This window comes from Taurulus bubalis (assembly GCF_910589615.1).
Source record: "Taurulus bubalis genome assembly, chromosome: 3".
NCBI classification, from domain to species: Eukaryota; Metazoa; Chordata; class Actinopteri; order Perciformes; family Cottidae; genus Taurulus; species Taurulus bubalis.
Window position 1 is genome coordinate 872902 of NC_136591.1, and position 15018 is coordinate 887919.

Genomic DNA, 15018 nt, shown 5'->3' on the forward strand with positions numbered 1-15018 from the left:
ATTTGCGTTTCATCACAAACTGACGGACATTCAGCCGATTCAGTGATTTCAATGCAGATACGCCTTGAACCTGTATTCTTTCTAATGGCCATCAGGGGGCGACTCCTCCGGTTGCAAATTATAGTCAAATTGCATAGAAGTCATTGAGAAAAATGCTCTACTTCTCATTTGATTCATTCCCTCAGTAAACAATGTAAACACGAGTGTATTGTCTCAATTGCTGGAATCAAGTTTTCTTCAGTTCAGCGTGATGTTCATTCGGTAGATGCAGCTCCACAGGGAGGACATGAGCGATGGAGCAGGGGACGCTTCATGCTTCATGCTTCATAACAATAGTAACTACTCATTGTGGTCTGCTGGAAGACCTTGCCCATCAGAAAGGTGGCCACATGGATATCATTTCATTATTATGTCCATACAGTATTTTCACATTGGTAATACACACTGTAAGCCATGAAGCTGCAGTCTGCTTGTGTTGCTGTTATTTAGTGACACAACCACAGTGGCATTACTGCGACGCCGGCATTAAAAACAAACAACTTTATGAAGTAGGACGTCTGACAGACCAGTTGGGTTTGTATAAAACAAATAACACTGTTGGAATTATTTAATCATTTCTAGTAACTTTGCAAAATAAAATAAAAAGATTATGGTGCTTGTGAACACTAACAAGTATATTACAAATGATTGCATTGTGTTTTTTGTTTATTGTTATGCACTTTCCACCAGCCAAGTTCCTTATGTGCGTGTAAGGTACTTGGCAATAAACATGACATGACAGTCGTGCTTCGACTGTAGGGGGCGCTAGACTCCCGGAGGTCCGAGTATTAACAGAGGTGGTACTTTTGTGTACTTTTCAGCCATCTTTGTGAGTACCAGTCTGAGTGTGAGACCTTCAGAGTGCGTAAGTGAGGACCTGTTGGCCGGTCCTCACTTAGAAGGCCTGCTGAGGGTTTGAGCTCCTTTCTGTTCAGGCTCAGGGTTGGGTGAGGGTTGGGTGAGGGTTGGGTGAGGGTTGGGTGAGGGTTGGGTGAGGGTTAGGTGAGGGTTGGGTGAGGGCTGGGTGAGGGTTGGGTGAGGGCTGGGTGAGGGTTGGGTGAGGGTTGGGTGAGGGTTGGGTGAGGGCTGGGTGAGGGCTGGGTGAGGGTATTTAGCAGTGATGGTTAAGGGTGAGTGAAGGGGATGCATTATGTCAATGAGTGTCCTCACAAAGGTAGAAGTGTGTGTGTCCGCGTGTGTGTTTGAATGTACTCTTACAGCTGTCTTTGTGAGGACATTGTTTGTAGCGTGAGGACATTTTGGGCCAGTACCTTAGAATAACGGGGTTGGGGTCAAGCATTTAGTGATGGTTAAAAGAAGAAGAAGAAGAAGAATAACACGAGGTGAGTCCTCCCTCACCACAGAGCACTGACTCATCCTCTGCTCCCTCTGGCCAGCAGCGCACGTTTTAACAACTACCACGGTGCCTGTTGCCTCCTCTGTTCCTAAAATAACCAGGCACCCCTCCCCCTCCTCCTCCCCCTCCTCCTCCTCCTCCTCTTCATCCCGCCACATGGTTACAGTTCAGCACATACATCAGGCGCCACGCCGGTGCGCGTGAGGCTCGCGCACCACCTCACGCCGCCGCGGCTCGTCGCTGCCGCTGCAGCCGGAGAGACACGCGCACGCGGCGCGTCCCCCCCTCTTCCCCCTCCCTCACCCCCTTCCCTCCACCTCCCCACACGCGGAGCGGCTCGACAAGCAGACAACGCGGACTCGGTCTCCATCGGCTGATGCGGGACGGCTCTCTGCCCGTCTGTGCGTGTGCATGCGTGCGCGCGCGTGCGTGCGTGCGCCCGTCCGTCTTGCCGCGAATTGCTGCAGTGCTGTTTTTTCTTCTCCTCCTCCAGGTGTTGCGATATGTGTGCGGGTGAGTGCGCGCGCGTGTGCGTGCGCGCGCGGCGGTGTATCCCGCTGTAGTTCTCTTGACGGATTGGACTGAGCCGGCCGGTGGGGGGTGATGTCACATGTGCCTCCTCGGAGGAGACGGGGCATCTGCGAGCGGGCTTCTGTGGAGGATGCTGCGGCAAGTGCTCCACAGAGGGCTGAAGGCTTCGTTCTACTGGCTGGGCTTGTTCGTGAGCAGGCACCCCGTGTTCTTCCTCACCGTGCCCGCGGTGCTCACCATCATCTTCGGCTCCACGGTGCTCAGCAGATTCACGCCGGAGACGGACCTGGAGCTGCTGGTCGCGCCGACCCACAGCCTCGCCAAGATCGAGCGCAGCCTCGCCAACAGCCTGTTCCCCATCGACCAGTCCAAGCACAAGCTGTACTCGGACCTGCACACGCCGGGCCGGTACGGCCGGCTCATCCTGCTGGCCCGGGCCGGCGGGAACATCCTGGAGCTCGCAGACCAGGTCCTGCGGGTCCACAAGCAGGTGCTGGACCTGCGCGTCAGCTACAAAGGGTTCAACTACACGTTCGCGCACCTGTGCGTGCTGAGGCACCGGGACAAGCGCTGCCTGCTGGACGACATCGTGTCCATCTTCGAGGACATCGGGCAGGCGGTGCTGGCCAACAGCAGCTTCCATAAGGTGCCCGTGAGCTACCCGAACACGACGCTGAAGGTGAGGGTGCTCTCGTTATTCCTCCACACTGACACATTCACACGCACGCGCGTGTCAGGCCGGGCCTGTGCACACGCCTCCATCAGAGCTGGTGACGGTGCAGCAGCACGAGGAGCTGGCCGTCATTTGTGAATGGAGCTGGGCTCGTAGCCTCACATGTCAGCCGGAGGAGGGAACCCTCTCCATGTTTTATCCACTTCACCCTCCTGCTGCTGCTGCAGGTGGCCTGCTCTCTCTGTTCTCACACACACACACTCTCTCTGTTCTCACACACACACTCTCACTCACACACACACTCAGGGATATCCTGCCTTTTTTTTTGATGCAGTGTCTCCCCTGTCCTGCCTCCTCCAGCTGCACATGCATGCAGCATGACATGGCTTATCCCCTCTCTGCCTCTCCTGGGATGTGAGCACATGATGCAGCTGTGTGATGCTGCATGTGTGGGATGTGAGCACATGATGCAGCTGTGTGATGCTGCATGTGTGGGATGTGAGCACATGATGCAGCTGTGTGATGCTGCATGTGTGGGATGTGAGCACATGATGCAGCTGTGTGATGCCCAGCAGCAGGATGCTGCGTGGAGGCCCACGAATGCGGCTCTGCAGATGGAGCCGGGTTGCTATGTGTGTGTGTGTGTGTGTGTGTGTGTGTGTGTGTGTGTGTGTGTGTGTGTGTGTGTGTGTGTGTGTGTGAGGCTTTTACACTGAAAATCTGTTGCACAAGTAGATGCTGTTTTTATTTTTCAGCACACATTGATTTCTGGAATTTTTTTTTTTTTCTTATTTTTATGTTTTTTCATTTTGTCATAGCGTTTGATTCCAACTTCTTTCAGGTTCAGATGCATTACGTTTCATATTTATTCTCATTCTTATCGACCCGAGGTCCCAGTGCTTTAGCTTGAGCTTAAACAAAGAAAGGAAAGTATGTTTTCCGTCTCGTGTCCCTCCATCACTCCGAGTGTTAACTGTAAAAGACATTTTATTTTGGCGGTCAAGAGCACTCTTACACACAGAACACATCTGGGTTTCACGCTCCACATTTCCACGAAAACATACGTCCATTAAAGAGAATATCCCATCACTAAACTTAGATTATTATCAAGTGGCTGATTGGATTATTGATTATTAAAGAAATGCCACGAGTCCTTTGATCCAGACGACGACTATAAAGACCCTGAGAACATTCCTTCAGCGTCTGGATGGCGTCCATTGCTCTTAGATGCTTTTAGGTCCCCCCTGTAAAGCGATTTACTTGGTTTTAAATGTCTCACATCACCTCAGGGTCACGTTCTCCTGCTGTAGCTCCTCCCCTTCCCTGTCTGTTTTGGTTGCAACAGAAAAGCTCAGAGGCGTTGCAGCGCGAGGCCCGATGGACTGTAAGCACCTGGGTGACGAATGGGAGTCTGATATGGGTTGTGACTTCTGCATTGTGGCTTTTTATTGCATCTGAAAGCCCGGCTTTACCTCAGAAGATGGATACAAATGGAATAATGATTTCCTTTTCCGAATCACTGCTGTTCACTGAAAAGAAAAACATGCATCTTCATATTTTGGGGCTTTAGAATAAAGCGCTACATGTTGCTCAGTGCCTCTTAAAGGGGCCGCGTGGGGTTGTGGGCGGGGCCAGCAGCCATTTATGTTTGAAAATACGTTTCAAGTGTACGCCATGTTTAGAATATTTCCGCTCTTTATCTTGCTGTCAGAAAGTCATTTCCATGAGGAAGTGAACTGCGCTGCGTTCAAAGCCCCGGACTCCTTGGGAGGAAACTTCATTTAACTCAGGAGTTGCTGGTTCCTCCCAGAAAACAATTATCATTTCTTTACAACGATGAAATGAAACACAGGAAAGCAAAAGCAATTGAAAAGCTAAAACCAATGAACGGATCGGTGTTTTTGTTCTCCGCGTTCTTCAGAGCCACCAGACTCCTTTTGAGGAAACAGTCATTTAACACAAGAGCGTCTGTCCACCGGCTGATGGCCAGTCAGTTAGTTTTAAAACACAACAACATGTTCTCCCAAACTCCTTCTATGAGAACCCACCTGAGCAAAGGACAAACCACCGCCACCCCATCCGTAAACAGGCCTTATGTAAGAATCAGGAACAGTCTGGACGTCTCTACGGCGACTCATCAAGCAGACATGTGGAAGAAATGTCCGCTTGAGAAATCACACTCTGTGTATCCTTGCTAGCAGACTTCTGCGTCAGCCGTCTCATTTCCTCTCATCAGTTAAACAAACAAATGTACGCTATCCTTTCCTTTCCTTTCCTTTCCTTTCAAGGCAGTGTATGTGTAGCACATTTAAATAACAAGGCGACTCACAGGGCTTCACATAAAACCATCAAAAGCATCAAACCAATGCGCATTCATTAAAGAACATTCATTAAAACATTCAAAAAACAAAAAATAGAATAAAGTTGCAGTGCAGTTTAAGAACTATAATGCAGTAGTGAGATGCAGGAATTGATATCCTTGAGATTCAAGGATATCAATTCAATTAAGGCAAACAGAAAAGTCTTCAATCTGGATTTAAAGGAGCTGAGGGTCCCAGACCACCTGAGGGGTCTGGGTAAGGTAGACCCGTCCCAGACCACCTGAGGGGTCATCTGATGCAATGTTTTCAGTAGATGACCATCACCAACATGCAGGCTCCCTCCTGTGGCCCACAGTTCTATATTGACAATAAAGAAAAGACTATGGAAGAAAAACAAAAAAATTATCCTGCGTCCCACCGCTCTTATGGAAACTGTTCTGAAAGTTACTTTTTTCACCTAAATTAAACAGATATACGTAGATTTATATATATAGCAGAGATGAAAATCCCTCACCTTTCGGCGAAATTCGCCGTTTTGAAACCAAAATATGTCATCCACGTGAATCACGTAGATCCGAAGAGTTTTTGTTTTTGGTAGAGGGGGGGGTCAACTGTCCGCCGTTTCTGAGATTGGAGTGGGACACGGAAAAAAAACTGAGGTCGTGATCATCTTAGCAATAGAAGATCTTTGACGTCGCGAGTGTTGGCCAATCAGCGTTAAGATGTCTACAGCGGCTTCATTTCCCTCCCACCAGTTTAATAATAGCAAGCTAGTCAGCTTGCTAACACGTTAGCTAACGTTGTTGGAGAGACAGCGAGTGAGATTACTGGCAGCGGCGAGTCTGTGGCAGCGTGTGACGTCAGTCAGGAGAGCGGCGAGCAGTGCCCAGAGCGCCACATGAGCTCGGGCCGGCGCTGTTTAGGCTCCTCTTGGCGGGCCCTGCTCCAGCAGCTATAGGCTACCATGGCGAAAAGAAAGGCAGAGCAGGCGCCCCAGAAAAAGGTCTGCCTAACGTTCAACATGAGTGGCTAGATGAAATAATCCAAACTGACACAGGTAGGATGGAACTTTCAGACATATTTAAATATGAAGTTATTAAATTGTTTATATAGGCTACCTTTAGGAAAAATGACACCATGTCAATTTAATAGGCCTATAATTATTGTTAAGCACTGCATTAGCATTTTTCTTTCAATGCAGTTCCACTTAAATGTTGTACCTGCTGAGAAATGACTAAACACCTTTGATACTTTTATTTTTTATATATATCATTATCAGTCATAACCAGTGAACCAGTCATTACCTCCCCTTATTGAAGTTCAACAAAGATCCTTTAAGTTCAACTAAACTGACTGGTAAAACCATCATTAAAATGTTCCCAAAGTCCAGCCATTATAAAGGATATTGAATAAATATCAACCTTGTATACATTTTGATGCATTTACTGTCATCTCTTTGAATCCCCTATGGCTAACCAGGCTCGTGGTCATTTTCGGCAGGTCGCGTGGTTTCGAATTGCTCACAGTGCTGAAATGTGCGCTCAGAAAAAAAAAAATTTGCTCAGTGCTGAAAAAAATTAGAGGGAACATTGGCGGCGAGTCAGCGGCACTGCAGTTATACCTACCGACACCTGACTACATATTTTTTTCTACATAATAAAAAAACAAAATGAGTTTCCTCCGTAGGGTGGCCGGGCTCCTGTTTATATTTTAGGGTTTAAGATCTACGTGTAGGAAAAAGTGTATCCTCTAGTTAATTATAATCTATATAGTTATGCGGTTATAATGATGTCACACAGAGAGAGGTGTGCATGTTCAGGTTTACTGGTGGAAACATTATTCAGTGTTCTAGACTAACAGTGACGTCTCCTCAAAGTAAAGTGGTGTAACAGTTTGACATAATATGGTCAAATAAAAAGGCTGGTACATTATACATATTATGGCATATAAGTGTAATATTATGAAGTGAAATGTAGTTGTAGCAAAACAATATTCAGTATAGTACAGCAGTATTGCATATTGTAAGTATTACGTCTACAAAATATATACACATACACACTACCGTTCAAAAGTTTGGGGTCACTTAGAAATGTCTTTATTTTTCAGAGAAAAGCACTGTTTTTTTCAATGAAGATAACATTAAATTAATCAGAAATACACTCTACATTGTTAATGTCGTAAATGACTATTCTAGGTGGAAACATCTGGTTGTTAATGAAATATCTACATAGGTGTATAGAGGCCATTTCCAGCAACTATCACTCAGTGTTCTAATGGTACATTGTGTTTGTTCATTGCATAGAAGACTAATGGATGATTAGTAAACCCTTGTGCAATTATGTTAGCACAGCTTAAACAGTTATGCTGGTGAGAGAAGCTTTACAACTGGCCTTCCTATGCATAGCATCACATGTGTGGGTTCCATTATACTCTCAAAATGGCCAGAAAAAGAGAACTTTCATGTAAAACTCGCCAGTCTGTTCTTGTTCTTAGAGATGAAGACTATTCCATGCGAGAAATTGCTGAACATTTGTCTGGGTGACCCCAAACCTTTGAACGGTAGTGTGTGTTTGTGTGTGTGTGTGTGTGTGTATATATATATATATGTATACTTGGGTATTGACAAAAGAATAATTAAAACCCATAATGATCATAGTTTGTCAGCTTCTCGACGAGTGACGCTGTTCGGCACTGACTCGCCCGTCACTGCACTACACTCAAAATGCATCAGATTGATGCTTTAAAATATGGAATATTTAAATTTTTCTTACAGGGGAGCATGCCTTTTTCACCCCTGACCCGTTTTCATGCCTGATATAGATATAGATTCATATTTAGATAGATATTTGCTGACAGCAGCACTTTGTGGTGGATGAGCGCTGTGGGTCATCGCCTCATGCAACCCTCTGAAACTCCTCTAAGGCCAATAAAAACATCTAAATCAATGATTTTGGAAGACGTATCACCCACGTGCTGGTTAAAAAGTTAAAAAGTTAAAAAGTTAAAAAGTCAACCCCTTGAAGACGCCGCGTCTCAAAAGGCGTTGATGAGAAGCGAAGCCAACATTTCAGCAGGAAAGGCACCGTGGTGATTAATAACAATAATGAGACCGACTCAGTTTAATGAAGCGGCCCGGCGAGTCAGCACACACACACACACACACACACACACACACACACACACACACACACACACACACACACACACACACACACTACCAGGACCTCCCGTGGTGGAATGCAGCCAATGTTAAATGTCTGTCGTGAAATAAAACGGTACTCTCACGATACCCGCACATGATTCATCCTCATGATTCATCCTCATGATTCATCCTCATGATTCATCCTCATGATTCATCCTCATGCTTTATACTCATGCTTCATCCTCATGACTCATCCTCATGACTCATCCTCATGATTCATCCTCATGATTCATCCTCATGATTCATCCTCATGCTTCATCCTCATGCTTCATCCTCATGACTCATCCTCATACTTCATCCTCATGACTCATCCTAATGATTAATCCTCATGATTCATCCTCATGCTTCATCCTCATGCTTCATCCTCATGCTTCATCCTCATGACTCATCCTCATGACTCATCCTCATGATTCATCCTCATGCTTCATCCTCATGACTCATCCTCATGCTTCATCCTCATGACTCATCCTCATGCTTCATCCTCATGACTCATCCTAATGATTCATCCTCATGATTCATCCTCATGCTTCATCCTCATGACTCATCCTCATGACTCATCCTCATGCTTCATCCTCATGACTCATCCTCATGACTCATCCTCATGCTTCATCCTCATGACTCATCCTCATGACTCATCCTCATGCTTCATCCTCATGACTCATCCTCATGACTCATCCTCATGATTCATCCTCATGACTCATCCTGATGCTTCATCCTCATGCTTCATCCTCATGACTCATCCTCATGCTTCATCCTCATCCTCATGACTCATCCTCATGACTCATCCTCATGACTCATCCTCATCCTCATGACTCATCCTCATGACTCATCCTCATGCTTCATCCTCATGACTCATCCTCATGCTTCATCCTCATGCTTCATCCTCATGACTCATCCTCATGACTCATCCTCATGACTCATCCTCATCCTCATGAATCATCCTCATGACTCATCCTCATGATTCATCCACATGACTCATCCACATGACTCATCCTCATGACTCATCCTCATGACTCATCCTCGTACTTCATCCTCATGACTCATCCTCATGCTTCATCCTCATCCTCATGACTCATCCTCATGACTCATCATCATCCACATGACTCATCCTCATGACTCATCCTCATGCTTCATCCTCATTCTCATGACTCATCCTCATCCTCATGCTTAATCCTCATCCTCATGACTCATCCTCATGCTTCATCCTCATCCTCATGACTCATCCTTATGACTCATCCTCATGACTCATCCTTATGACTCATCCTCATGACTCATCCTCATGCTTCATCCTCATGATTCATCCTCATGACTCATCCTCATGCTTCATCCTCATGCTTCATCCTCATGACTCATCCTCATGACTCATCCTCATGACTCATCCTCATGCTTCATCCTCATGACTCATCCTAATGATTCATCCTCATGATTCATCCTCATGCTTCATCCTCATGACTCATCCTCATGACTCATCCTCATGACTCATTCTCATGACTCATCCTCATGATTCATCCTTATGACTCATCCTGATGCTTCATCCTCATGCTTCATCCTCATGACTCATCCTCATGCTTCATCCTCATGCTTCATCCTCATCCTCATGACTCATCCTCATCCTCATGACTCATCCTCATGACTCATCCTCATGACTCATCCTCATGCTTCATCCTCATGACTCATCCTCATGCTTCATCCTCATGCTTCATCCTCATGCTTCATCCTCATGACTCATCCTCATGACTCATCCTCATGACTCATCCTCATGCTTAATCCTCATCCTCATGACTCATCCTCATGCTTCATCCTCATCCTCATGACTCATCCTCATGCTTAATCCTCATCCTCATGACTCATCCTCATGCTTCATCCTCATGACTCATCCTCATGACTCATCCTCATGATTCATCCTCATGCTTCATCCTCATGACTCATCCTCATGCTTCATCCTCATCCTCATGACTCATCCTCATGATTCATCCTCATGCTTCATCCTCATGACTCATCCTCATGCTTCATCCTCATCCTCATGACTCATCCTCATGACTCATCCTCATGACTCATCCTCATGATTCATCCTCATGACTCATCCTCATGCTTCATCCTCATGATTCATCCTCATGACTCATCCTCATGCTTCATCCTCATGACTCATCCTCATGCTTCATCCTCATGACTCATCCTCATGACTCATCCTCATGATTCATCCTCATGACTCATCCTCATGACTCATCCCCATGATTCATCCTCATGCTTCATCCTCATGACTCATCCTCATGACTCATCCTAATGACTCATCCTCATGATTCATCCTCATGATTCATCCTCATGCTTCATCCTCATGACTCATCCTCATGATTCATCCTCATGCTTCATCCTCATGACTCATCCTCATACTTCATCCTCATGACTCATCCTAATGATTCATCCTCATGATTCATCCTCATGCTTCATCCTCATGCTTCATCCTCATGACTCATCCTCATGACTCATCCTCATGATTCATCCTCATGCTTCATCCTCATGACTCATCCTCATGCTTCATCCTCATGACTCATCCTCATGCTTCATCCTCATGACTCATCCTCATGACTCATCCTCATGATTCATCCTCATGCTTCATCCTCATGACTCATCCTCATGACTCATCCTCATGCTTCATCCTCATGACTCATCCTCATGACTCATCCTCATGACTCATTCTCATGACTCATCCTCATGACTCATCCTGATGCTTCATCCTCATGACTCATCCTCATGCTTCATCCTCATGCTTCATCCTCATCCTCATCCTCATGACTCATCCTCATTACTCATCCTCATGACTCATCCTCATGACTCATCCTCATGCTTCATCCTCATGCTTCATCCTCATGCTTCATCCTCATGACTCATCCTCATGACTCATCCTCATGACTCATCCTCATGCTTAATCCTCATCCTCATGACTCATCCTCATGACTCATCCTCATCCTCATGACTCATCCTCATGCTTAATCCTCATCCTCATGACTCATCCTCATGCTTCATCCTCATGACTCATCCTCATGACTCATCCTCATGATTCATCCTCATGCTTTATCCTCATGACTCATCCTCATGCTTCATCCTCATCCTCATGACTCATCCTCATGACTCATCCTCATGCTTCATCCTCATGATTCATCCTCATGACTCATCCTCATGCTTCATCCTCATGATTCATCCTCATGACTCATCCTCATGCTTCATCCTCATGACTCATCCTCATGCTTCATCCTCATGACTCATCCTCATGACTCATCCTCATGCTTCATCCTCATGACTCATCCTCATGACTCATCCTATTGATTCATCCTCATGATTCATCCTCATGCTTCATCCTAATGATTCATCCTCGTGCTTCATCCTCATCCTCATGACTCATCTTCATGACTCATCCTAATGATTCATCCTCATGATTCATCCTCATGCTTCATCGTCATCCTCATGACTCATCCTCATGACTCATCCTCATGACTCATCCTCATGCTTCATCCTCATGACTCATCCTCATGACTCATCCTCATGACTCATCCTCATGCTTCATCCTCATGACTCATCCTCATGCTTCATCCTCATGCTTCATCCTCATGACTCATCCTCATGCTTCATCCTCATCCTCATGACTCATCCTCATGCTTCATCCTCATGATTCATCCTCATGCTTCATCCTCATGCTTCATCCTCATGCTTCATCCTCATGACTCATCCTCATGCTTCATCCTCATGACTCATCCTCATGCTTCATCCTCATGCTTCATCAGATTCACCGTTAAAGAGACAGTATTGGTTTTCACTCCTCTGTTTTTCTCACATTGTCCGATTGTTAAATGTTCACCTCAGGATACGAATACAGGACCCTGAGTGGAGACCGGTTTGAGTCTTTGATGTTCCATGCGGTCTTTGTTATCGGACACTTGCTGTTTCTGGGATTCAGATTGCTCAGCAGCGACGGTTCAACCCAACAAACAAACTTCCTTTCAGTTTTAGTGGCAGAAGTCTCAGGATGTTTATATGAATAAAATGCTATCTGAAATTTGAGGAAAGATGGACGGCAAAATGTCCAAATTTCCTTCTTCTCAAATGACTTATCGTGGAAAAACATCAGCTTGTTGACTAATGGAATTAATGATGACCGTATTTTCATTATACATTAATCTGCTTACGTTTCTTTGACTAATTGATGAATCGTTTGTTTCGATAGTTTAGGATGATGATATATGAAACACAGAAAAGCAGAACACCAGACTCTTTTGTTGACGAAACAGTAATGTAACACAAGAGTGGCTTAAAGTTACATGGTTGGTAAGTTAGTTTTAAAATGCCAAAGTCACACAACAATGTTTTCCCAAACAGTTTCTATGAGGATCCACTTATTAATAATGACAAACCACCGCGACCCAATCCGTAAACAGGACTTAGGTATAAATCACGAGGGCAGTGACTTTGTGGGTAAAAGAAGGTTCCTAAACGTTTGTACTGCCAGTTCCTTATATTAACTAAACTACGTTAACAAGCCATTTGGAAGAGATGTATACATTTGATGAATCATAATAGATGTTGTTGTTGTTGTACTAATTGATTGATCGTTTGGTCCATAAAAGGTCCAAAAACCAGACTCCTTTGAAAAACATCAGTCACTTAACACAAGAGTTTCTGGTCTACGGCCACGCCCCCGTTTGGCCACACCCCCGTTTGGCCATCTATGGCAACGACGTTTGCCATTTTTATTCGAAAAAAATTCAAAAACTAATCAATAATCCGATCTCCAGTAATCGTGCACGGCACACTCGCTTCATCATCGACTCCTCCGTCACTAATCACACTTCTGCTCCTGAAGGTCGGTGTGACCTCCGTCCTCCCCGGCTCTCCTCTTCCTCCTCTTCCTCCTCTTCCTCCTCTCACCGCTCCTCGCCTGACGAGCTGTCTCGGCTAATTAACTTGTCTGACTTCTCATGCCTCATACTCGGCTTTGATGCCACAAACGGGATATTATACAGATGAAGTCATACTTTTTGCTGAGCTGAACTATTGCTCAGCTCCCAGGAGAAAACGCTTCAAATATGTATTCTGTGTTTGTCCCTCTGCTGCATCTTCAGCTGTGTAATCTTTGTAAACTGTCAGGTATTACAAAAATAAAACGCCATTAAACATTAGGATTAAAAAAAATAATCAACAAATGAATAAATAAGAAGAACTACGTCTCGTAAAGAAATTGATTTTGATTTCAAAGTACAAATGTTCAGCATTCAAAGGACGTGATAAGTGTGAAAAAATACCTGCCAGCTCTTAATAATAAAAATGATTGTTTGTATTTAGCACTATTCAAGTTTAAGCACAAAGTGCTTTCCAGATTAAAGTATTGACAGAATAGAAACACCAAGCAGCCCATACAGAAACAGAGAACTACCTTCATATAAGTATGTACACTCATATGTCAACAAATATAATGCAAATACCAGGAGTGATTGCATATTAAACAGATAGAATGCCACAAAAAGAACAACCTCCTGAATTCAAAACGGATAAAGGTGCAAAATATATGAAAGTGCAACAATAAAGATCAGATAAAACAGCACCATGCATCTCTTCATGTCTTCATGAGTGTAGACCGTCTTGTAGAAGTGACTTTTAAGGAGGCACCTGAAAGCTGGTTTTCATTCTGGTTCACCGGCATGACTAAAAGGTTCTGGTCAGCTGGTTTTAGGGGCTGTAAGGGACTAAAAGGTCTTTGATATGATATCAGATCATGAATGGCCTCCATGATAATTGATAGAACTGTGGAATTCATTCCAAAGGTAATGGGCAACCGGTGCAGTGATGCTACGATCTAAGTGATACGAGGAGACCATCTGGCTGCCGAGGTCTGGCTGCTCTGCAACTGTGGGAGTTCAAACAGGTATCATATAAAAGGAAGTATGATATTTTTCCCGTCTCATTAAAGTTGAGCCTGTGTCTTATCGTACAGATGTTTTCTTAATGGTAATTGCTGCTCAAAGCAGAGGTGGCAAAGGTCACCCCAAGGTTCTCAGCGCTGTCAGCGAGCGAAGCATCAGAGGGCTGTGTCTGTAGTTTATGATGTTCTGGACCAATGATCAAAACCTCTGTTTTATTGCTGCTGAATTATAGAAAGTTAGCTGCTATTCAGTCCGTGGCATTGCAGCGTGGTTTCACCCTGCAGCCGAACCACGAGCAGTTAAGAAAAGAGCCGGCTGATTGCTGGTTGAAGTGCTGCAGCGGTTACGGCCACAGATTGGATGTATGGCAGCGCTGCTATGTAATCATCTGCTGATCAATCTGCCAATTGGGCTTTCAATTTGAGTTTCCCTGTAATGACAGTCAGGCCAGAGTTGGTCTCAGGTCACAGGAATACGGACTTCTGGTTTCCAGTTGGCCAAATGTTGAAGAGTATCAATGTTGTAAAAAAGCCAAGATCTCAACCTGCTTCTCTCATGATGTTGGGCTCCACAGATCTACAGCAGTTAACTCTTGCAGTTGCCCATGTTTATGTTTTCCTGAAAGGCGACCTGTCAAGTGAGTAATAAAGCCCGAGAGATATGAGACTTTTGAGGCTGGCGCTGATATTGAGTTCTAAAAAAAACAATAAAGATGTGTCAGCTATAACCATAAAACCAACAAATATATATTTTCTCATGAGGATCGTTACATTTCCAGTGTGTAGCATTTTGGTGGACTTAGAAACCTGGAACTAAGAACCGTGGTGTTTCTGTGGGCTGAGGGCGAGCCCCTGGTCTTCACGGAGTCCGTCACGTTTCTGCAGTGGTACGCCTGCAGGCCACCGTAGTTCTCCGTCACGCTGGTGGAACTGTGAACGTGAGCCGCCAAGTGCTTCACCTGCAGCCGGGGAATTCTGTCGCTC

At 45.1% G+C, this 15018-nt stretch overlaps 1 protein-coding gene across 1 annotated transcript in view; it reads left to right on the top strand.

The window, feature by feature from the left end:
* Positions 1 to 2006: 2006 nt before the first annotated feature.
* Positions 2007 to 15018, top strand: part of ptchd4 (patched domain containing 4) — a gene marked incomplete at both ends in the record, with an annotated part of 50441 nt that continues 37429 nt past the window's right edge. Inside the window, one exon of the mRNA XM_079216008.1 lies at positions 2007 to 2606. Within this exon, the coding sequence (XP_079072134.1) occupies positions 2007 to 2606 (600 nt within the window). The remainder of the gene's footprint in view (positions 2607 to 15018) is intronic.